Below are 24,958 nucleotides of genomic sequence, written 5' to 3' on the forward strand. Positions count from 1 at the left end.
ATGAGAGAGAGGGAGAGAGGGAGAGAGAGAGAGAGAGAGAGAGAGAGAGAGAGAGAGAGAGAGAGAGAGAGAGAGAGAGAGAGAGAGAGAGAGACTGGACAAACTCTAAGGTCCTTCTCAATTCTAAATCCTAGGATCCTATAAATTCTATGATCCAGGGGGCAGCTGGGTAGCTCAGTGGATTGACAGCCAGGCCTAGAGACAGGAGGTCCTAGGTTCAAATCCAGCCTCAGACACTTCCCAGCTGTGTGACCCTGGGCAAGTCACTTGACCCCCATTGCCTACCCTTGCCAATCTTCCACCTATAAGTCAATACACAGAAGTTAAGGGTTTAAAAAATTAAAAAAATTCTATGATCCTTCGCTTAGTATCTATATAATGTGACACTATATAATGTGACATTTCCATCCTTATTACATACAACCCCTTTCACCTAGTGTACTCTTCAGCTAAACTGGACTACTTATTGCTGTCCCCTTGCCCATTCACACACTTCCCATTTCTTCTAGTCAGAGATTGTTCTGAGGCTTTTTGTATCCCCTACACTAGACTAGCCATTTAATAAATATTTGTTGACTTGACTTGGCCTGAACTGCCCAATATGGAAAAGAACAGAAAATTTATAATCAAAGGACCTGGATTTGCTTGTATTCTAACCCAGTTACTAATTACATGTATGACCTTGGAAAAGTAATTAAATTACTGATACCTCATTCAGTCTTCCCTCATCTCTAAAATGGCTGATTTGGGAATGGATGACATTTGGTTTTCATCCAACTCTAAATATATGATCTACATGCCCCAAACTTTCCCACTTCTACTTTTATTCATCTTTTTCTCTGTGACTGAAATACCTTCTTACATCCCTCTACTTGTTAAAACTCTACTCAATTTTTAGAGTCCATCCAGAAAGTTGTGTACCTGTCGAAGTCTTCCTTAATGCCCACAGGAGACAATTATCTTTTTGCCTCCAAAGCCCTCACTTTCCCTTGTCCTTGATCTGACTTCATAAGGCATTTTGCACCTTTTATTCACTTATCATGCATCATAATTATTTTGTTTGTATCTATCCCCCTACTAAACTTTCATCTCCAGGAAGGCAGGAAATGTATCTTCATGAACGACCAAAAAGGTGGCAACTAGAATAGTAAATGGTGTTTTAAAAATGTTCACTGAATTGAATTAAATGAAAAGACCTGATACCAATAGAATGTAAAACTACCAAATAGAAAACATTATTATCTGATTTCAGTTACAATCACTCATGAGTTCTATGGCACTCTTCACTGGTTATACAGAGAGAGGGCAGCAAAGATAAATACTGAGAAACTTAACCTCTTGTCTTTCAGATAAGGTTGCCTCACTGGATTGGAACAAATCTCAAGTTCTCTTTCATTGGAGGTCTTTGACTAGACACTAGATAATACTTATGAGAAATGTTAAAGGGAAGACTGTTCAGATGGCCCAAGGTCTCTTTGGACTCCAGGACTATGTGAGAGAATGTAGATCTTTTTTACTAAGTGGTGAAAATCCAGTAAGAAGAAAGACTCATTCTAAATTAAGAAAAGAATAGAATTATGTGCTGGGAATAATATTGGCATGGGAGGCAAGGGAAACAGATTCTAATCCTAGATTTGTCATTAATTAACAATGTGTTTTTTTATTAAGTCGCACTGGTACCTCACTCAAGGCTTCAGTTTCCTTTTCTGTAAAATTAAAGGATTGAACAATGTGGCTTCTCAAAGATTAAGTATTGTCAAACAAATACCAAAGAATTTCTCTATGGAGTTACTAATGACTGGTCAAACAAGGGAATAATGTGGTATACTTGAATGTGAACAAAATATATAAAAGACTTTCCCATAGAATCCTAACAAGATCTTGATAAAGAAATGAGGACTGGATGATAGCAAAGGTAAGTGGTATTAAGAACTTTTTGAATGATCATATTCAGAGAGAAGTGGGCAAATAAATGGATTGAAAGTGATCTGAAGGAAAATCTCATCATGTCACCATAAAGTCAGGACTTATCCTGACTGATGCTGATGTATATTTTGTCCAATTTACCTCAACCCCTCTTTTTTTCCCTACCAATGGGCCAGGTTTTGTTTCATTGATGCACCCTTGGGGAATAGAGATTCAACTACCATGTTTCTCCCATTTCTCAGAAAGGCACCAACATTTCTTTATAAATGTATCACTTTTTAGGATCTGGAAAAGAGAAGATCTGGAGTTTGAGGGATTTATCAATGTCTTCAAAATATTTGAAGGGCTGTGATTGGAGGAAGACATGATCTACTTGGTTTCAGTGGGCAGAACTAAATTCAATAAGGGGAAGTTACAGAGAAGAAAATTTTGAATCGTTAAGGAAATTTTTTAGTAATAATCAAAGCTGTGCAAAAATAAAACCAGCTGCCTAAGGAGGTAGTGACTTCTTTGTTATTAGTGATTTTCAAATGGAACCTGGAAAATTTTACTTAGAGATTTTGCAGGTGAATTCACACATCAGGTAAGGAACTGAACTCTGAGGTTTGTTCTAACTAGGATTCTCTGTTTCTAAGACAAAATGATTTCTGGAGGCTCTTCTAGTTCTGAAATTCTATGATTTTATTTAAGGTAAACTCTTCCATTTTAACCCCTAGTATGTTCTCATATGACTTCCTTTTTCAATGTCCTTTAATGGATCATCATCCATATTCTAGCATGCTCACCATATGTGTTCCCCAAGGCTCTGTCCTAGGCTTTTTCTTGTTTTTCTTGGTATCTCTTCTCTCACTATTCATATAATCTATAAGTATCATTATTAATTCTTCACAGATATCTCCCAGCTAAGCTTCTTTTTCTTGAGTTCCTGTCTCTAAGACCAGCTCTCTAATAGATAACCCTATTCAAATGTACCATAAGCATCTCAAACTGACTCATCCCAACTCTAAAACTCACCCATCCTCAAAGCTCCTATATTTCTACATAGTTGAAGGCCTCACCACTCTTATGGTCACACAACTTCAGAATGGTGTATAATTCTCCCCTTTCCATCCCTATCCCAATATTTAATGAATTACCAAGTCTTCCTGATTCTACCTCCAAAATATGCTTATATCCACTCCTTTCTCTCCACTCAAACAGCCATCACTCTAATCCTGTCTTTTATTACTTTCTTGTTTGAACTACAACAGTCTTCTAATGGGACTTTAAGCTCCCAAGATTTCCACTCTCCCATATAGCTTAAATAAACTACCAAAAACTCAATATGAACAAATCACTCCCCTGCTCAAGAACACCCTCTTATTTCTTACTGCCTCTAGGATAAAATATATTCCTTTCAGGTAAACATTGAAAATCCCTCAAAACTTCACTCTGTCCTATCTTTCCAAGTTTATTATATGTTACCCCTCCTCATATATTCTCTGTTCCAGCCATTTTCCATTTCCTAACATGATCATTCTCTCTCCTTTCTTTGTATTTTTTTCACAAATTTTCTTCCAACATCTGGGATATATTCTCTCTTCACGTTTGCATCTTAGAATCTCTTTCCTCCAAGGCTCAGTTCATGTGCCAGCTCCTATAAGGCTTCCCTGGTTCTCTCACTTATTAGTGCTTTTCCCTTTCTCCTCAAATCACCACATATAGACTTATTTTTAATATAAATCCCTTTGATAAAATATAAGCTTCTTGAGGGGACTGAGTAATTTTTATGTTTGTATGTATCCCTAATGTCTAGCACAATGTTTTAAACATTGCTTACTAAATGCTTGCTTGATTTGGATTGGACTAGAATGTTGGACTTCTTAAATTTATAGAATAAGAAAGAAATTCTTCCCTTTAAGTTATGAAAATAATAATGCCATTTTTTATTCAGCCAGTTTGAAGAAATCTTTGGCCCACTCTTCCTCCACTCTAAATATTCAAATTTCACCTTTAAGAAATAGTTACAGGAGTGCTAAATTCCAGTGGAATATGGGAAAGTACTTAGAGACTTCAGACAGCAGTGACACACATGGGGCTAAATGACTCTTCCCCAATAACAAGCAAACACAAAAGACATGTGAGCAGCTCTCCTTGGTTAGTCCTTTAGGCAGAGTTCAAAAGAATACAATTTCCCACCAGATAGGTTTGAAAACGCCTACTATACTTCTAAGATGTTTCAATTTGAGCCTGTGTCATTGATGGTGACATTATCGTAGTTCTGAAGGCTCCCTGGAAAACTGATTGGGCAGGCCCATCCACTTGAAGGGAACAGCATGCAAAAGGACTAAGCAGAAACTCCAGAAATTGGAAATGTTCAAAATTTTGCACCTGAATGGAAAATGTGAATGCTGTTAAGTTCATGTCAACAGCAAATCAGTAAGGACTAGTTACTTCCCACAACCTAGTCACATTGGACAACAAAGGAATAAATCAGGATAGCCAAATTGCTAAGTGCTCCAAAGGTCCAGGAAACAACCTATCTTGTTCTAAACTATGTATTCCTATTGTCTTATTTAGGGGGGAAAAATACCACAGAGTTTCCTTTACTGATCTCCTGACTTCCTTTAAGTTCCAATTAAAATCCAGCCTTCTACATGAAGCCTTCTCTAACTTCTCTTAATTCCAGTACTTTCCCTCTTTTAATCATTTCTTATTTATCCTGTACATAACTTGCTTAATATATATTTTGATCATATGTTGTCTCCCACATTAGATTATAAGCTCCTTGAGAATAGGGAGAATCTTTTGCCTCTTTTTTCATCCCCAGCCCTATGTACACAGCCAAGCACATAGTAGGTGCTTAATAAGGGATGATAGAATGAATGAATGAATATATGTTCAAAACACAAACATACACACATACATACACACACCAGTTTTTACTTTCTCCCTTCCGATAATATCCTCTACTGAATGTTTCCTGTTGCACTGGAGTCATTTCTTCTACCATATACTCCCTATAGTACCCATTGGAGGGCCAGGAATAGCAGGAGCTGAATAAAAACATGAATGAATATGGCTTTCAGGAAACAATTGAAGAAAGTGATACAAAAGTAAGACTAACAATGAAGCCTTGTGTTTTCTATTTCCTAGAAACGATGGCTATTGCTAGAAAGCCTGGCTTCCTTAGATGACTAAAGAAGACTTAGAATGAAGGCAGATTCTCTTGGTCCAATTTTCTGACTGATATTGTGTGACTATTGCTGGAGCTACCTGTTTGCTAACCCACTTTAAAGAAGCAGGAATCTATTTACATCTGATTTCAAATAAAAACATAGCAACAATATTTCATTGACAACCTAATACATTATAGAAAATCAAATCCCATTAGCCAATCCCTACCCATCTATATTTGGAGAAAAGCTGTATTCCTTTCAACATCTCTTTTCTCCTCTAGAGGTCAAATTCCTAGATTCACAAGGGAAGTAGAACTTGAGATGACAAGGGTGTCATGAAACAATGGCTTTCTAAAGGCTATGCATTATACATAAGAAAGGCTTGATAAATGTTTGCTAAATGTGAAATGAAAGAAGACTGACCATCAAAGTCACAGCCTCATGAATCTCTAATTTTTTTTTCCTTCCTAACTCTTTCAAGGTTGTTTGTCATCAAACTCAAAGAAGCTAATGGACCTAAATGCACTTTGAAAAGTATAAAATACCTCATGCAGGCATGAAGTAAGTATTGTTATCATCATTTATGACAATGATTTTGGTAGAATTCCATGGCATACTGGATAAAGCATTGAACTCAAGAGTCAGGAAGACAGTGGTTCAAATTCCATCCCTGATACTGCTATCCATGTGACCCCAGGTCAATCACTCGGCCTCAGTTTCCTTATCTATAAAATGTAGATAATAAAGCTCTAGTACTAAACCTCACTGAGTTTGGAAAGTATTCTGCAAAATGAATAATATGGAAATCGGTATCAAGTGATAACATATGTATAACCCAGTGGATTTGCTTGTCAGCTTTGGGAGTGGGGAGGAAAGAGAGATTGGAGAGAACATAAATCATGTAACCATGGAAAAATATTTTAAAATAAATAAATTTTTAAAAAAGAAAATTATTTTTTTAAAAGAAAATTATTTTGCAAATCTCAAAGTGCTATATAAATGCTGGTTATTATTAACAGGTTTAACAGTTTCAATTCCTCTGTCCTCCTCTTCCTGTCCAATTTCTCTCTTAGCCTAATATTGCCATGTGGCAAAGAAATTCATTCAGGCTTATCTTTCTATTGACTATGCACATATTCAAAGCCCCATCAAAGAGCCTCAATTAATTTTCTTCTTACCACTTAATGTTGAGCAATAAATCAATATTACATCCAAACAAAGGCTACAAAAGAGTCAGAAATGCTTTACTCCTAAAGCAAAGGATGGGGGGAGATTCCATCAGAACAGCAATCACAAATTGTACCTCATGGGAAATTCTTGATAGAATTGTGAAGATGTCTCCTCTATGTGCATACATGTAGTAACTATCAAGATATTAAATGGGTTTTGTGTCTTTTTTTCTAAGCACATCAAAACCTATACAATAGTGTTATGTTTTAAAGAAGTTTCTAAAGGGGGCTACACATTTATTCTGTTGCACAAAAGGATTTTAGCAATCTTTGTTTGGAAGAACTTTCACATTCAGTTTATAAACTTCACAAGAAAAAGTCTCATTTCCTTGAAGCCACTCCTAGTAATGTAGAAGACATGGTTTTCCCATGCTTCATCACTCACCAGTCTCCACATTTTATTGGAAATGGCTTTTTTGTCTGTTTCTAAAAATCAGTTCCATTTTCAGGAGTTGGAGATTTTTGGACACCAAGGTTATACAAAAGAATATTTTGTAAATCCCATTGATTCATGCATGCCTCAAAGAGGGACACACATATGGTTTGAGCAATATTAGCAGAATTATAACTAGGGCAGGGTGATTACAGCTTTGATGGAGAATGACAAAATCTGGTATCCTTCATCTTTAGAACAATCCAGATCTCCATTGTGTAGCTCTCTACCTGTGCAATGCATGCCTGATACCTTGTCTAGGCTCTCATTGCCACCCCCAAAGTAATATAACCATAGAGTTTTTTTCTCTATCCATTCCTCTCCTATAAGCATTGAGAGCATGAGCTGAACTCCACAGAGCACTGGTAACAAACTCAGATAAAAACCAGGGCCACTATAGTCCCTGCTGGCCACATAATAACTTGGTTTTAAAATGTAACATTATCTATATTTAGCTGTAGTTTTATTTATTTTGTTCAACATTTCCCAATTAGGTTTTAATCTGGGTCAGCCTTTCTCAGAAGTGTTGTGGCTCTGGGCCATTCATGTATTTGTGACCATTTTACTTTATTTTTTTTCTTGTCCTCAGACTTAAATTTATTTTTTTTTATTTTCCATTGTTATTTAATATTTTATTCCATGTTAATTAAGTGCTCTTTGAACTGAATCAATGTGTTATTTGAACATATTAAGCATAAGCTACATTGGCAAGGAGCCCCTAGGTATAGAAATGAAAAGGTGCTGACCCAGTCAATATCTCCAACCTGAGAAGGAACAAAGTGCCCTAGTCATGCAGGGACTTAAGGGACTAAACTTGATGAGTTTTCACTTTCTGAACTTTGTTACCATGCTACAGAAAACTTTTTTCTTGTTTACACCTGGTTTATTCTTTGATTTAATTAACTTAATGCAGAGTCCAGGTAAGCTTCACTCATACATAAACAAAGAATCTAAGACCAGGAAAAAGGCTTTCTTTTTATCCCCAAAGGACACATAGTGGCACTCAAGCCTAGAGTTTAGGTCTTTGGGCTCTCATTCAGTACTCTGCATAGTATGCTATTAGGTTAGGCCACCCAGCAAAAATCTTTCTGGGCCAGGAAAAGATGGATAGTTGGATGCTGATGTTGATGATGACATCAATGATGTTGATGTTGTTGTTGATGATGACGATGAGGTTTTTGTTGATGACAATGGTGTTGTAGATGACAATGATGTTGATGGTGATAATGTTGTTGATGATGATGTTGATGTTGTTGTTCATGATGTGGATGATATTTTTTATTTTGTTGTTGTTGTTGATGATGATGATGATGATGTTGATGGTGATGTTGTTGATGGTGAAGACATTGATTATCTTGTTATTGATAATATTGGTGATGTTGTTGATGACTAATTTGAAGATGATGATGTTGATGATGATGACTAAATTTGGAGTTGGAGGTCTTCCTTCCATGTGAACCTTTCTGACCCTTCCCATTGTAATGATTAAAATTTTCTTGGAGACTGTCTCCAGCCTCTTTCACCCTTCCATTGTATTGGTCTTCTCCTCACCTCTCCCTATGCACTTTTTTATGCAATATATATTTACCCCATTTTATCTCTTTTCCCATTTCTCTTAGTATTATCCTCTATTTTTACCCTTTGTTTTTTATATATTTTTGACATATCATGCTATACAGTTTGTCACTATACCCTCTAAGTATACTTCTTCTAGTTACCCTGATAATAATAACAATTTTTAAGAGTTACCAATATTATCTTTTCTTATAGGAATACAAATCATTTAAACTTATTGGGTCCCTTAAAATATTTTGCCCACTTTCTTAATTATCTTTTGGTGGTTCTCTTGAGTTCTGTGTTTGGGTATCAAATTTTCTTTCTTTTTTTTAAAACCCTTACCTTCCATCTTGGAGTCAATACTATGTATTGACTCCAAGGCAGAAGAGTGGTAAGGGCTAGGCAATGGGGGTTAAGTGACTTGCCCAGGGTTTCACAGATAGGAAGTGTCTAAGGCCAGATTTGAACCTAGAACCTCCCATCTCTAGGTCTGGCTCTCAATCCACTGAGCCACCCAGCTGCCCCCTAAATTTTCTGTTTAAGTCAAGTCTTTTCTTTATGAATGCTTGGAAGTCTTCTATTTTATTAAATGGCCATACTTTTCTGTGTAAGAATATAGTCAATTTTGCTAGGTAGCTGATTGTTGGTTGTAGACCCAATTCCCTTGCTTTTCAGTATATTATATTCTACACCTTCTGGTCCTTCAGTATGGATGCAGCCAGTTCCTCTGTTATCCTAATTGTAGTTCCATTATATCTGAATGGTTTCTTCTTAGCAACTTGTAGTATCTTTTCCTTGGTCTGGTAGTTCTTGAATTTGGCTATAACATTCCTGGGTGTTGTCAATTGGAGATTAAATGCAGGAGGTGATCTGTGGATTCTTTCAATTTCTATTTTTCCCTCTTGTTCAAGAGTGTTGGGGCAGTTTTCTTGGATAATTTCCTGTAGAATGATGTCTAGGCTTTTTCTTTTGTCATGATTTTCTGGTAGTCCAATAATTCTTAAATTGTCTCTTCTGGATCTATTTTCCATTTTTGTTGTTTTATCAATGAAGTATTTCATATTTTTCTCAATTTTTTCATTCTTTTGATTTTGTTTTATAGGACTCTTGCTGTCATGTGAAGTCATTTGCTTCTAGTTGTTGGCTTCTAATTTTTAAAGACTGAATTTCATCCCTAGATTTTTGGTCATCCTTTTCCTTCTGGTCTGTTATTCTTTGTAGGTCATCTTTCACTTTCTTTGCTTCGTTTTCAAGCTAGGAAATTCTGACTTCCAAGATACTATTTTCTTGTTTTAGTTCATGTGCCTCTGTTTCCAAATGACTTATTTTGCTTTTTAAGGTTTTTTTCCCAATTGTCTCCAACTTCTCTTGCTTTTTTTTAATTGTATTTTGAGTTCTTCCAAAGCCCAAGACCAATTTGCTAGAATTTCTGCATTTTTTCTTGGTATTCTTTGATCCTCCTCTGTTCCATTTGCTCTTTGTTCAATACCTGAATAGAAGCTGTCAATTGTAATTTCTTTTTTCTTTTTCTGTTGTTTACTCATAGTTTTTTCTTCTTTTTCCTCTGTAATTGGCTGTAATCTTGCTTCTCTGGATATTTACTGGATCTGTGGGTTTGGGCTATTCTGTCCTGAAGTGGCTTCTTCTCTGCTCTGCAGATTGACTAGATTAGGCTGATGGACTATTAATGAGTCCTGAGGTCAGATCTTTCCCAGCTGGCAGCAGAAGCTAAAAGTGTAGGTGAAGGTGTGGAGGCTGAAGGGACCCTGTGCTTCCCACAATGTTATCAAGGTATTCTGTTGCGTGTGCAGCCTTTGCCCTGAGTTCCAAGTCAGCAGGATTCTTAAAGCAACTCCCAATACAGTTGGTGGGGGAAAGGTTTTGGAGATTCAATACCATTTTAGAAATGAGAAGACTGGAGCACAGAGAGATTATTGTCAAACTACGAGTAATTCTCAGAGGTGGATTTTAAACCAGGTCTTTCCTAACTGTAAGTCCCCTTCTGCTACCTGTTATGCTTCTATAATGACTTCTCTTCATCTGTTGCTATCCAACCAAAATGCTATTTCATTTATGGAGCCTTCCCTGATCCCTTTTATCAGTGATGACAGTCACCCTCAGATACCATTTTGCACTTTACATTTTAGCTTCTCTAATACACTTCTGTAATAAAGTATATTGTAGTTATCTGTGCATCTTATCCCCCTATATGCTGTAAGATTCATGAGGATAGGGACACTGCCTTTCTACCTAAACTTTATATTTTCTCCAGAGCCTAGCAAAGTTATGTGCCTAGCAAACATTTAATAAATATTTGTTGAATACACAAAAACACACATCCTGGATTTAATGTAGCTATATACTACTGATACCCTGCCAAACTTTAGGAACCAGGGATGGAATTGAGGAAGAGGGGCACAGTCTTTTTTTTTGGCATGGGAAAAAGGAAGCATTAAGAAAGGATAGAAAAGACAAAAAAAAGAAAGACAGAAAATCCAGAATTCTCTCACATCAAAAGTTTACCTCTTGGAAATCCCAACTTTATCAATGTCTTCTCCTATGGGGCCAAATAGGATGTGGTGCTAATGGGAACCAGAGATTGAGAGATGTAGACCAAAACTCATTAAGTTTCATAGTGCATCTGCCTAAGCAGTACTTTCAATTTTTTTGTGTGTGTTCTTACTGCAGTGTGGGTTGTCAGTGAACTGCAAGAAGCTGAGTCATGTTACTGCAAGGATATCAATCTTAACTTACTTTAGAATCACACAGCCTGTACCAGCAGGTGGAGCCGTCCAAAAAACCTGAATTCGTGTCCTCCTCCGTGGTGTGCTTTCGGTGACAGCCACAGGGCAGTTACTCATAAATTGCGTTTCTTCTTCATCTATGATCTGAAAGGGAAAAAAAGTGGAAATATATACTCATAAAAATCTAGGCTCACATTTGATTTTCAAGTTTCTACTTCCAAGGATCAAATCATCAGTATATAATCTTTAATGTTTCCCATAAATTCATAAGTTTCCATGATTATAAATAAGGTCACAGAACACAGAGCTGAAAAGGACTTTTAAGTCAAAACTATAATTAGAGTGGGGCAATTAGGGCTTTTCCTCAGGTTGCCAACCTGGGGTTGGGGTATTTCTTCCCTTAGCAGTTTTCTGGACTGTCTCAATACTCCCAGGTCCTCTAACTACCATGTAAAAGGGCTGTCTTCTATCACCAGGGTCTGATATCTCCCTCTTTCTGAGGCTGAGAGAATCAGGAATCAACTGTATTATTAGAGCTGGGCTGAAATTTCTTGGGGAATGAGCTACCCTCTGTCCCAATATTTCTGAACCCAACTGGGATGGACTATCTATACAGGCACCATCTAGTTCCAGATTTCTTAGTTATGACTCTGCTTAAAGATCTAATTAACTCCCTTCATTTTACAAATGAGGAAACTGCTATCCAGTGAGGAAAAGAAACTTGATATATTTCACAAAAGAAATAAGTAGCAGAGGCAAGAATCTAGAAAATTTTGAAAGACTATTTTCTTTTGGAGTAATAATCTGCATTAATAAAATCTCCCCTCTCATGGATGAATCTGTAATCTCATTCATATGGGAAGTCCCTTAATGATATGACTTACCCATCACCCTTCTTGTCTGTCTTGCGCAATTCTTGTCCATATCTTCTGAGGAAAGTGCTACAGGGGGTGCTACTCAAGATGCTTAGGGCTTTCACCTAAATTTTCTACCAAGAAAGTACACTCACTCTTGCCACATGGCCAACCCACTTTCTCTTCCAGTAATATAATTCCCTGCTGACATCTTTTACATGGTTCTCTTGCATAATTCTTCATTGGTGATGTGAAACAGAGCTTACTCACATCTAATATGTGCTTCTCCATTGCCCTTTGGGTAACCTTCAGCTCTAGTTCTTTGGAGACTATGGTATTCCACAGCCATATAGAATTCTTGCTGTTAACACCTCTAAATTTATATAGTCTCTACTTCTATCATTTTCACTTCCTCTTTAAATGTTGCTGTGCTCCCTATTTAAACTTAACAGTTTTCTCTAATGTTCCAGAGTTTATAGCTCTGAATTAGTTATAGATAAAAATTTGGAATTCCCAGTTCGGTATTCTTTCCACTTCCATCCCCCTGCTTCCCCGAGCCCTGAAGTCCCAAAGCCTCTGAATACCAACCAGATCTTAAACCTCTGACCTCATGGATAAGTCCTATCCATTGATACTATACCTCCATGCCTAATCGCCCTGTGACTCAGACTATATGGCAACTCTCCCATGCTCCCAGATCTAATCTACAGGTCTGCCCCTATTAACTCTGGCTGCTAGGAGGGGAAAGATACATCCTAGCAACCAATTCCATGGAGGTCTAGGCTTCCAAATCCCAAGATGATAGTACTTAACCCTAATTTATTAGTTCACACCACAGCTTGGGGAGTTTCTCTTTGGCTTTAATGTGCTATATATCTATTTCTAATTGACAAAAGATGGGAAGATGATGGTGCGTGTCCAGTTCCTTTTAGTCCCATGACTATCTTTCACCTCATACAAGAAAGATTGACTGGCTGTTAAGTAGAGGAATGATATGTACGTGGGTAGTAAGTGGGCAAGCTAATGGGAGATGCCAATAATGATTTCAACTAGGAAAACAACATTGGAGCTGGGCCCTGCAGAATTGCTAAGATCTTGATAGGTAGGATAGTAAAGACTGGCCTTTCAGTTTGAAAGAATTATGGGTGGGCAAAGAAACAAAGTTGGAAAAGCATGGGAATATATTTGCACAAGAGTGAATAATCCAATTTGGTAAGAGCATAGAGTACATAAGGGGAAATCCTCCAATAGATCTATAGTCTCATCAATATGAGTAATCCTTCAACTTATACCTGCCTCTTATCTTATGCAGTTTTGGTCCATATTCTTTCAATAATCCTCCACAGAGCATCTGTCAAATGTGGAAACTTTCTGAGTCTGTTTACATTTCATAGATAAATATGAATTAAACACTCTGAAAATGAGTCCAGTATCCATCAGTCTCTCCATGTGCCTAAGATAATGAATTTTTTCAATCATAAGTTTCCATTGTGATATGTTCTTAAGAGATAAAAATGGAAAAGTGGTGTCTGCAATGTGGGCAACTTTGATTGCCAGGCTAATGAAAACTTTATCTGGTAGGCAATAGAGAGCCAGTAAAGAGTGTTGAGCAAAAGGAAAAGGTGATCTTTAGAAAATGAATCTGGCATTAGTGGCTAAGATTTATTAAAGGATAAAAACTATTTCTGGGAAAACATTGGCTGTTGGTTATGTTGGCTTTATGGGGCCGGGTTTGCAAATCAAGCTCCCATAAAACCTCTTAATGCTTTTTTAAAAGTTTAACAATGCAAGCAGTTTTTAAGCAAATACCAGTGGTTTTTTTTCTTCTTTCACCCCTTACATCATGCCTATAGGTATAGAATTCAATGTGGATAGAAGGATAGAAATAGCTATTTTTGCAAATAAAAATAGAATTGTCAATGAATGTGAAGCCAAAATGAGCTGAGGATATTAAAAAGAATATTGTTAGATTATGGTTTCAGGATATATAGCTTGCCTGGCTACTGTCAATATAGCTATAAATCAGTATTTTAAGATTAAGTTAACCTTGACAATTGTAGCTTGGAAAAAAAATGTGTATCATTTGCCAATGAACAGTACATAGGCTGTACTTTTTCTGTTAGAATTTTGGTGGAGGAGAGATGAAGACAACAAAAAGCACAGAGTGATAGGGAAGAGGTGATGATAGGGCAAGAGCTAGTAAATTTCTGCCTAAAACTTCGAAAGCTAGCATTCCTATACTGCAACAGGCTGGAAATCAGCCCTATTCCACAGCTCTAACTGAGCATAACAAAAAAGAAGAGGATTTCATACTAAGTGGAGGAATTCCTAAGGATATAATTGTTTCACTTGATAATCATAGAATATCTCAGCTAGAAGGAACCTTAGCAATCATGTAACCCAAGCCCACCTTGATTTTTTTTCAACTAAAGTCTACATAGGAAATAAATAGAAAATATAGAATTTAGAGTTGGTAGCAACCTTAGAGATCAACTGGTCCAAATGCTTTATATCAATGAACAAATATTAACAAATACTAAATGCTAAGTACTATGATAATATTTGAAATATGAAAAAAGCAAAAAAAAAGTCCCTTTTTTCAAGGAGTTTCCATTCTAATGGAGAAGGCAACATACATATATATAGTTCAACTTGCAAGGAACCTCAGTCAGAATCTCATAAGATCTAGCAACTTCTACCAAAAATGAGAGGAAATCTTGGATATTATTTCATTAGCCAAAAGAGATAGGTTTTCAACTGAAAATAACTTACTATGCAAAGCTGAGTACAGTGTTACAGGAGGAAAATGGGCTTTTAGTGGAACACTGGACTTTCAAACACTTCCCGTGGAAAGACCAAAACTGAACTTTGAAATAAAAGGAAATGAAAAAGAACTTTGAAATAAAAACATGTGTCCAAAGACACCCAACAAGTAAATTTGTTTGGACAATCAGAAGTAGCTGTATGATGATATAGTACTAACATTTGTGGCAAAGTAGAGAAAGTACTGGAATTGGAGTCAAAAGGACCTGAATTAAACTCTTGCCTCTGACACTAGTTGTATGGCCTTGAGAAAATCATTTAACTACTCTGAGCCTCAGTTTTCTCACTTATGAAATGAGGAAATAATATCTACCTTACTATAATACTATAAGGACCAAATGATATAATATACTAGCTATTAAACTATTATTAAGTGTCACTTCAGAATGTTTTCAAAGCATATTAAATAAGAAAAATAGATCCTGAGGGATGGATTGGTTCTGTTCTAAGATTTTCAAGAGGGGAAAGAAAAGAAAAGATAAATAGAGGAATATACAAGTATAAGAAGGATTTCATATATCTTATAAATTAGAAGCATGAGAAGAATATGCAATATGAAGGGATAGGAGGAAGTGAGTATCTGATGGACTTGTCTTGTCTGAAAGTATCTCTTCACTGTCTTTACCATCTCCCTTAGCAGCTTCATTCACTCTAATGGTTTTAAATATTAATTTAATAAATATAAATCTCATATCTAAATCTCTAGCCATGAGCTCTCTTCTGAGCTCCAGAGACATATCACAAATAGTCTCTAGGAAATCTTCAAGTAGATATCTCCCCAGAACCTCAAAATCATGAACAGAACCAAGTTTTCTTCCATAAACCTACTTCTTATATCAATGCTTCAAAACACTGGTATTTTCTTTAACTCATACATGTCCCTCACCTTCTGTCACATAATCACAGAATTTCAAATTCAGAAGAGACTTTGAAAGCCACTCAGAATACCCCATGCCTAAAAAAGAATTCTCATTACAATAAACTACCTAAGTGACAATCCAATCTTTCTTTGAAGACTCCCAATAAGGGGAGATTTAGGTGGAGGAGAGAGATGACAATACCTTAGGAAGCAAACAATCTCTACTTCTAAAGATTTCTTATTATTTTCCTTTACACTAAATCCAACTTTAATTCTTTGCAACCTCCACCTATTCTTCCTGATTTTTCCATCTGGGGACAAGTTTAATAATTCTAATCCCTCTTCCACATAATAGCTAATCAAACACTTGAAGAGATAAATCATTTTATTCCTTTCCCCGGCAGTTCTTCTCTTTTCCAGGCCAGCATTCTAAAGAAAGACCAAAAAAAGATGGTACCTGCCCTCAACCAACCCTCAATTTATATATATATGTATATATGTAAATTGAAGACACACATAGTATTCCTAAATATATATATATATATGTATGTATGTATTATTTGTACAGTTGTTTGCATGTCATTTCCCCATTACACTGTTCTCCTAGAAGGCAGGTACCATCTTTTTTCTGGTCTGTCTTTAGATCCCCAGCATTTAGTACAATGTCTAGCATATGGTACATACTTAATAAATGCTGATTAGTTTATTGATCCACATATGGCCTGAATTGCAATCCTTCACCATCCTGGTTGCTCCAAAATGTTCTCCAGATTGTCAATATGCAAAACTGAATAAAATTCTACAGACGTAGACTGACCTGGACAAAATAGAACAGGATTCTCATCTATTAATTCTTAGATACTATCTATCTCAATAGACCAAGATCACATTTGGCTTTTTTTAGTTTTAATATAATATTACCAATACATATTAAACTTGCTTTATTAAAAAAAAACCCAAATTTCTTTTAGATGAATTACTACTGTCTGGCCATGTTTCCTTTGCATAGTTGATTTTATTAACACAAGTGTAACATTTTCCATTTATCTCCATTTAAATTGCTTCTTATTCAATTTGGTCCAATATTCTAGTCTTTCATGATCTTTTTGGATCCTGACTGTCATCCAACACCTTAGTGATACCTCCCAACTTAGTTAACATATACATTTATCAACAGCATTCCTCTGATCAACAAATCCAATAATTCTGTTTTGAAAAGAAATAAGGTTAATATCAAATATCCTATTCTTGATGCTCTCATTTTATATCCTTAATGGATGTCAAAGCCATTTTATACCAACCTCATCTGTATTGGATTATACATTGTTTCATTTTACTTCACTTATGCAAGTTAACATAATACAATAGAAAAACAAATAACAATTTTTTTTGGCTCTAGAAGCCCAATTTTACAATGAATATGTGTGGTCTAAGCACTGGAGGAGGGACCCTAAAGAGTTTTTTTTGTCTTTCTTTAGTATATTGGTACAATGGGTTTATCAGATTAGCTAATTCAATTCAATAAATCCTTATTAATTTCCTGCTATGTCCAAACTCAGCTAGACTTTGGGAATACAATGATAAATACAAAACAGATCCAGCTCTCAGAGAGATTAAAATCTCAAAAGGGACAAAATACATTTGTATAAATCCTTGTATCATAAGAGAATGTGGCAAGGATGGGCATTGCAAGGGACACCTTCATGAAGGAAGCTACACTTGAGCCTAGAAAGGAAAGAGGTATTCAATGTCTAGACATAGTGGAATAGTTGGGGAATGGGGAAAAAGGTTCCATTCCACAACCTTGGAAGGTTTAGGGAGCAATGTGAACAAAGGCAAAGAGACAGGAGATTGTAGAACAAAAAAAGAAAAGGATAAAGAGTGGTCCAGCTTGTCTAAGAACAAAACAAAACCAAAAAAAAAAAAACAGCAAGAGACAAGGAAAAGTGGGATGAATAAGAGGTTTGAGAGTTTATTCCTTATTTGTTAGGCAATGTGTCACTAGCAAGGGCAACTAAATGGGGCAGTGGATAGAGTTCTGGGCCTGGGGTCAGGAAGACTCAACTTCCTGAGTTCAAATCTGGTCTCAGACACTTTACTAGCTGTGTGACCCTGAACAAATCCCTTAACCCTGTTTGCCTCAGACCCTCATCTGTAAAATGAGCTGGAGAAGGAAATGGTAAATCATTTTAATATCTTTGCCAAGAAAACCCCAAAATTAGGTCATGAAGAATCAGACATCATTGACCAACAACAACAACAAAATTATCACTACCAAAGTTGGGGAAGGATAGTAAAAAAGTGACATTATTTAATTGACAAATTAAGAGGATTAGCAGATGATTAAAACAGAGGGTATAATAGGAGGAATTTACGTTTGGGATCAGATCAGTGTTTTATTTCTATGCTTAATGTTCCTTCTTTGATTCAAGGAAGGGTTCTCCTAGAAAGATCAGAAAGTGACAACAATGTAAAAATTTTTAAAAATCAATAAAACGTTTTTATATAAAGACTGAATCATAGACAAAATACCCTAAAAACAGAAAGAGCATTTAGGTGGCTATAATCATCTCGGTCATCAGAATTGCAAGCCTAGATGGCAATGGTGGTTGTAAAAAAAGGAGGGACTAATATGAAAGTGAGTGAGGAAGTAGAACTGACAGGACTTGGCAATTAATGGGATGTAGCAGATGAAAGAAAGGGAAAAGTCAAAAACAGTTCTGAGTTCGCATGCCTGGGGGTTGAAGAAGACATTGGGAGAAGTTATTGTCTTCAAAGAGGAATCCTCAGGGAAAATGGAAAATATATTCCCAAAAATTCTTTCTTGAAACAAAAGTAGTTTTCAAAGACCTTGAAAGGTTAAAAAAAATCTAAAAATAAAGGTAATACTTCCATCTCCAATGACTGATCCTACCATGCTCATAGACATGATGAAAGGAGAGTATAACATATTCTTCTTCCAATTCTTATTGGTAGATGAATCAACATGATTTCAGGACCTGTCACAACTAAGGTCCTATTTCCTCTGATCCTCCATGTTATATTTATGCTTACTAAAGATACATCCTTGGTGAATTCTGTATCCTGGTACTTCATCACTATATTTGGATTCTTGGCAATTTATTTACTGATTCTGGGCCAATGAAATGGTACTGATCAATTTCACATGATACAGGAAGAGATGATGGGAGTAACAATGACCATGTCTATAGATTTCTAAAAAGATGTCAATCTAATAGGAAGCTTTGGAGTTGACTAATCAACTGTAGGCACTCAGTTGAGTGGCAGTGGATACCATACTTCTGGATCCAAGAAGAATTAAGTTCAAATCTGGCCTTGAGATACTTACTGTGTGACCTTGGGCAAGTCACTTAATCCATTTGCCTCAATTTCTTCAACTGTAAAATTGGGATAATAAGAGCACCTAATTCCCAGGGTGGATGTGGAGATCAATGAAATAATATTATGAAGGGTTAATCCCTGGTACAGAGTAGGCACTATATAAGTGCTGGCTATTACTATCCTGAAGTATAATTTCTACTCTGAAGTTATGTTGAAAAAGGAATTATAGAAATTTATTTTCCAAAGACTGAGTTGGTTAAACCAATACTTGTCACATTAAGAAAACTGCAGAGTATTTAATATTATCATAATTTTCATTTCTGCTTGAAAAACTCAGGGAAAAAAGATTGTGTAAGAGAAACCCAGGAAGCAACTGTTTTAAAAAGCTAAGGCAGAAAAGCTGGTTTGGAAGAAAGGAAACAAGTACTTAGTAAGTATCTATTATATGTCAGGCTTTATACTAAGTGTTTTATAGATAATTCTTATCTGATTCTCACAACTCTGAGAGATAGATACTATTATAGTCCCCATTTTAGAGTTGAGGAAACTGAGGTAGGCAGCAATTAAGTGACTTTTCTAGCATTAGTCAGCTAGTTTGCGTCTGAAGTCAAATTCAAACTCAGGTCTTTCTGAATCCAGGCCCAGCATTTTATCCACTGAGGAGAAGATGGCAAATTAAATTTTGAATATGCTGAGTTTCAGATATGAGCTGTAACTAGTTAAATGTATTGCTATTCCCTTCTGCTTCCACATCAATATTCCTGTGAACTCAGAAAACAGAGACAGAGATTTGAGAATCATAAGTGTAATTTTTATATCTAAAGCCATGGAAGTAAGTGAGATAGTGAAAGAAAAGAGTTCCCAAAACAGGCCCTTAAAGGAAACCTACTTAAGAGGTAGAAGAAGGAGAAGGAGCCAGGAAAAGCTGGTAAATTAACCCCTTAGAGGACAAGGAGCATCTGACTGAGAGAGGCAAAGGTAGGGAAGGAGGTGAATAGAGATGAAAAGTGATGAGTGTGAGATATTTTAGGCTTGGTTCTATTTATCTCCAAAGCTTTCCATTTCTTTTTCTTGGTACAAATAACATTCTCCAGTTAATGTACCCACCTGGCTCCTTTCCTTTTTTTTTCGTCTTAATATGCCAGTTATGGTCAAAAAGATGGAAGCCACTATTCTCCAAATCCTGTACTAGAAGGAGGCAATAGTCTAGGATGGCTCAAGAAGGAAGAGGCACAATAATGAAAGGTAAATATCTGCCTTGAGCAACAGTAAGAATGGAAGGAAAGAAGGAGAGGAGAGGAGAGGAGAGGAGAGGAAAGACAAATTCCTGAGTCAGACTAATTGTGACTTGCTTTAAGGATAAACTCTGAAAAGACATGTCTAGCTTGATAGCCTTTGGGGACTGTGTCTCCTTTGATCTACCCTAATCTCATATTTATTGTTTTTTGTTTTCTAATCCTCAACCTGGGGGACCAATAGATTGAACATGAAACTCTGAAGACCTGGCATCCATTCCTGGCTCAGTTGCTCACTAGCTGTGGGATTGTGGCTGCATTATGTAACTTCTTTGACTCTCAAATTCTTCAGCTGTGAAATAGAGATCAGAAGCCTTTCATTACCAACTTCCCAAGGCAGAGGTGAGGAAAACACTTTCAAAATGGAAATCCACTATATAAATGTGTCAGAGGTCAACCTTTAATAAGCCTTATTAATTAATTATTAAACTAAGCACCCATTTAGTTTAGGCTTGATGAGGCTCTCCCCAAGACATCCAGCATTTAATACAAAGATGTTTATTTTCCCCTGATAAAGTAAAGACATCTAACAAGGATAAAGTGGCACATGGGTACTCTGTCACCTTTCATTCCCATTCTGATCAGCAGGACATGGTTGTTGTTCAGTCATGTTTAACTCTTCATGACCCCATTTGGGGCTTCCTTGGCAAAGATACTGGAGAGGTTTGCCATTTCCCTTCTCCAGTTCATTTTACAGAAGAGGAAACTGAGACAAACAGGGTTACGTGACTTGCCCAAGGATACACAGGTAGGAAGTGTCAGAGGCTGGATTTGAACTCAGGAAAGTGAGTCTTCCTTATTGGGTAAAATGACTAACACAGGTTTCAAAAATCCACTAACTCTGAGGTATCTAGTGTCCATCCACCTGGCTGGAACTTTTTGTGCCATTATATGACTAGGAAATTTTATCAGAGAAGCTGGGACGAATAAAGGTCCAGAAGCAACTTTGTTCTAAGTCCTCCCTTTGAGCTAAGAAAAAAAGGGAGGAAAGGAGGGAAAAAGCTGCCTCAGGAAAGCCTGGACAATCAGATCTTCTTTTAAGTAAAGCCCCTCCTTGCTGTGAATGGAAGAAAAGTAGCTATGTCAATGAAATGCTGGCTCTAGACACAAAATAAACTTTTTTAAAACAGACCTATGATTTTACTGGAATGGGGAACTCGCAAAGAGGAAATAACCTCTATCAATGTAGACCTGTACCTCTTCTGCAACTTTGTCAGGACATCTTGTATCAGGACACAAGAGAAATTAAGAGTCTTGAATAGGATCACACGACTAGTATGTGCCACAAGGGGATTTGATCTCAAGTCTTCCTGATTCTGAGGTCAGCTCCTTATCTGCCATTCCATAATGCCTCTCAAGCTATTAGCAATATTATTCAATATCTTATGGCCATTTTTTGTGGTGGCAAGAAATTGGAAATTGAGGGGATGTCCATAAATTTAGCAATGGCTTAACAAATTACAGCATATGATTGTGATGGAATACTACGATATTGTTAAATAATTCCTTCCCTAGTGAAGAGGGGGAAGGAGAAGGGTGGGAGATAACTGGGAATTTTAATAGAACAAACTACTTATTTTTTTAAAAGAAAGGCAGCATGGTATAGAGACTAGAGAATTTGCCTTGGAGCCAAGAAGACCTGGGTTCATATACTACTTCGCGTGTTCCATACATCTAGAACAGATGGAAGACTGAAAAAGTCACTAAACTTTTCTATGCTCTGGGCAACTCACTAAGACATTGTTGAAGAGAAGGCACTAACCTCCATTAGTAGAAAGAATCTTCACATTGGAGTTTCTTATACCAATGAGATCTCAGATCTAGTCCTTATTCCCTGTACCAAATAGGCGGGAATGGGCACAGAGTAAAACTGGAAGTGCTTTAATGTGAGTCTAGAACATGAACAAAAGGTGTTGGCCTGTATTAGTGTAGCAACTTTCCTCCCCAGAGAGTTTCTTAGGCCACTGAGCTCACAAGTCCAGTCTTGACCTCTCCCTTCCTGGACTCTCCCCTAAGGTGCTACTTTAATGTTTCATCATGAGGTAGAGGTGACCTGGGGCTCTTGAAAGCTATGCTACAGAAATGCAAATCCTGGCAGATCCTTCCTCCAAGCTGGAAAAGCATCAGATACATACTCAGGAATGAACTACATCTACCTTAGAAAGATCAGACTAGCTGCACATGGAGGGGCTGTTTGCCAAAAGGGTAGCCAACAGGGATGACTCTTCTTGGCCACGACAATATATTGTGGAAGGAGAGCCATCTGCATTGGCAAAGGGGGTCCCCAGGCCAACGTAATCATATATGATCTGATCTATGGGGGCATTAGCCAAAACTGCTAGAAAAAGATTTGAATAAGGAGGTCTTAACAATGTGCAATGGAGAAGCAATCAGGTTTTGAGTGATTACATTAGGTACCATTGCATATAGGAGATAAATCTACACTTTACGATTTAAACAGCAATCCAGCTGAATGTTTAATAGCCATTGCTAAAGCGTGTCATGAAAAAAATACTCAAAATGAGTAATTGAAAACACCATGGACCTTAAAGCAGCATCGCTCTTGACTGAATTGCTTTTAAATGCTTTTCATAATATTTCATTCAAATTTATGATCAGGTTAGTGAAATTTTAAACTCACTGTACAAATAAGCATTAAATTATTTCAAGACACTTCATTTCCTGAGCTGACCCCCTCTGGGTAGGCAAACAGAGCAACTGCTCACTAACAGGACTAGATCCTTGGTTAGCATCTTCATTTCAGGGTAGAGTATTGGGATGGTACAACAGAAGAGATGTTTGGATGATAGCTCTCATTTTACAGATGAGGAATCAAAGAAGTGATTTTTCCCATAGAACACTTTGGAAAACCTTCATCCTTCTATAACAAATAAACATCCTCTTAGCTCAGACCTACTCCTCACACTCCTTTATTCTTGAATTTGTGAAATCCTGCCACATTCAGACCTTCCCTCTGTTGTTATTACTCAACGATATTTTTTCCTCTAGGTTACTACATCCATCCATATCACCTTAATTTGTATGCTTGTGGAAATCATCTACTAGATCCATGTCCTATCTTTTAACCAAGGTGGTCCCCCAGATCTTTGCCCTATACTGACACACAATCTCTCTCATCAGATTCTATAGATTCAATGATTACATTTATATAAGTGATTTCTAAATTTATATACCATCCCATCTCCCTCTCGAGCTCCAATTATACATCGCCAGCTGCTTGTTGGATATTTCAAGCTGGATGTTCCCTCAATAGCCCTAACTCAGTCCCCCCCCCCAAAAGAACTCACTACCCTATCCCTTAGCAACTAAGTGAAAACAGTAAATACAGTGCATAACTCCAAGTAAAAAGATCTGAGTTCAAATTCTACCCCAGATATTTATTAGATGTGTGATCCCAGGGGAGTCATTTAGACTGTCTCAACCTCAGTTTCCTCATCTATGAAATGAAGGTAATAATAGCATCTGCTTCTCAGGGTTGTTGTGAGGATAAAATGAAATTGTGTGTGTGTGTGTGTGTGTGTGACTCTGAAAACCTTAAAGTGCTATACAAATTCTAATTATCATCATCATTATTAAAAACTATTCTTCTCCCAAACTTCTAAATTTCTATTAAGAAAAGCCCCATCCCTCTAGTCTCTCAAATTTATAAACCTGAAATCATTTTTAACTCTTTTATTTCCCTATCACTCATATCCACTCATTGGGAAAATCTTGTCAGTTCCATTTCCAAAACAATCAATATATCTGTCTCTTCTCCAATAATATGACTATCATCGTAGTTTAGGCTCTAATTACCTCTTGCCTAGACAATTGCCATAGCCTTCTGGTTGGACTCCTTGCTTCTATACCTCCCCAATCCAATCATTTCCATACAGTAATCAAAATATTCTTCCTAAAGTACAGGTTTGCCTATGTCATTCACTACCTTGGTTCAAAAATATTCAGACTTTTCCTTCTGCCTCTAGGATAAAATACAAGCTCTTGAGACTGGCATTTAAAGCTCTTCTTCCCTTCATGTACATTGGTTTCAAGCCAAATTAGCTGACTTCTATTTCCCAAACTCAGTATCCCATCTTCCAGGTCCATATCTTTAGCCATGTTGTTCCCCCATGAATGAAATATACTTCTTCCTTTATTTCCATCTTCTAGACTAGAGTCTTAAGTTTCCTTCAAGACTCACCTTAGATACCACTTCTGATAGGCACCTTTCTGAATCCCTTCATTGTTAAAATGCTTTCTTTCCTAAAGTCATCTTTGGCTTAAATATTGTTTCCCTTGAGTCAATGTAGGCAGATCCTATTTTTCATTTTTGGCTTTGTATCTCCAAAGCTGAGCACAATACTTTGCACCTCGTAGGTCCTTAATGAATGCTTTTTGACTTGAACTGTTGTTGTGTAAAACCATGAAAGAACTGGCTCCAGTTTTAGTTCTGCTACTCATTAGATGCATGAACCCAGGCAAGTCTTTTCAAATCTCTGAGCTTCTGCTTCCTCACATGGGAAATGGGGGAAAGATGTTGAATTATATGATTTCTCGGGTCCTTTCAGCTTTAAACTATTTACTGCTATCATCTATGAATGGAGGAGCAATGTTCACTCAAAAAAAGTTGTATTTACCCAAACCAATCTCTTATGGTCTCGAACTCCCCATACCAAGTAGTCAATCCAACATATAGCTCATGGTCTAACATATATTCTAAAAACTCACACTGACAGGG

The 24,958-nt window shown here is 36.8% G+C and overlaps 1 protein-coding gene across 1 annotated transcript in view; it reads right to left on the bottom strand.

Annotated features, from left to right (window-relative positions):
- SPON1 (spondin 1) overlaps positions 1–24,958 on the bottom strand; it is a 401,779-nt gene that overhangs the window by 277,863 nt on the left and 98,958 nt on the right. Inside the window, exon 3 of the mRNA XM_044680980.1 lies at positions 11,058–11,191. Coding sequence (XP_044536915.1) covers positions 11,058–11,191 — 134 coding nt within the window. The remainder of the gene's footprint in view (positions 1–11,057; positions 11,192–24,958) is intronic.

The sequence above is a fragment of the Gracilinanus agilis genome, chromosome 6 (assembly GCF_016433145.1).
Source record: "Gracilinanus agilis isolate LMUSP501 chromosome 6, AgileGrace, whole genome shotgun sequence".
Classification (NCBI taxonomy): Eukaryota; Metazoa; Chordata; class Mammalia; order Didelphimorphia; family Didelphidae; genus Gracilinanus; species Gracilinanus agilis.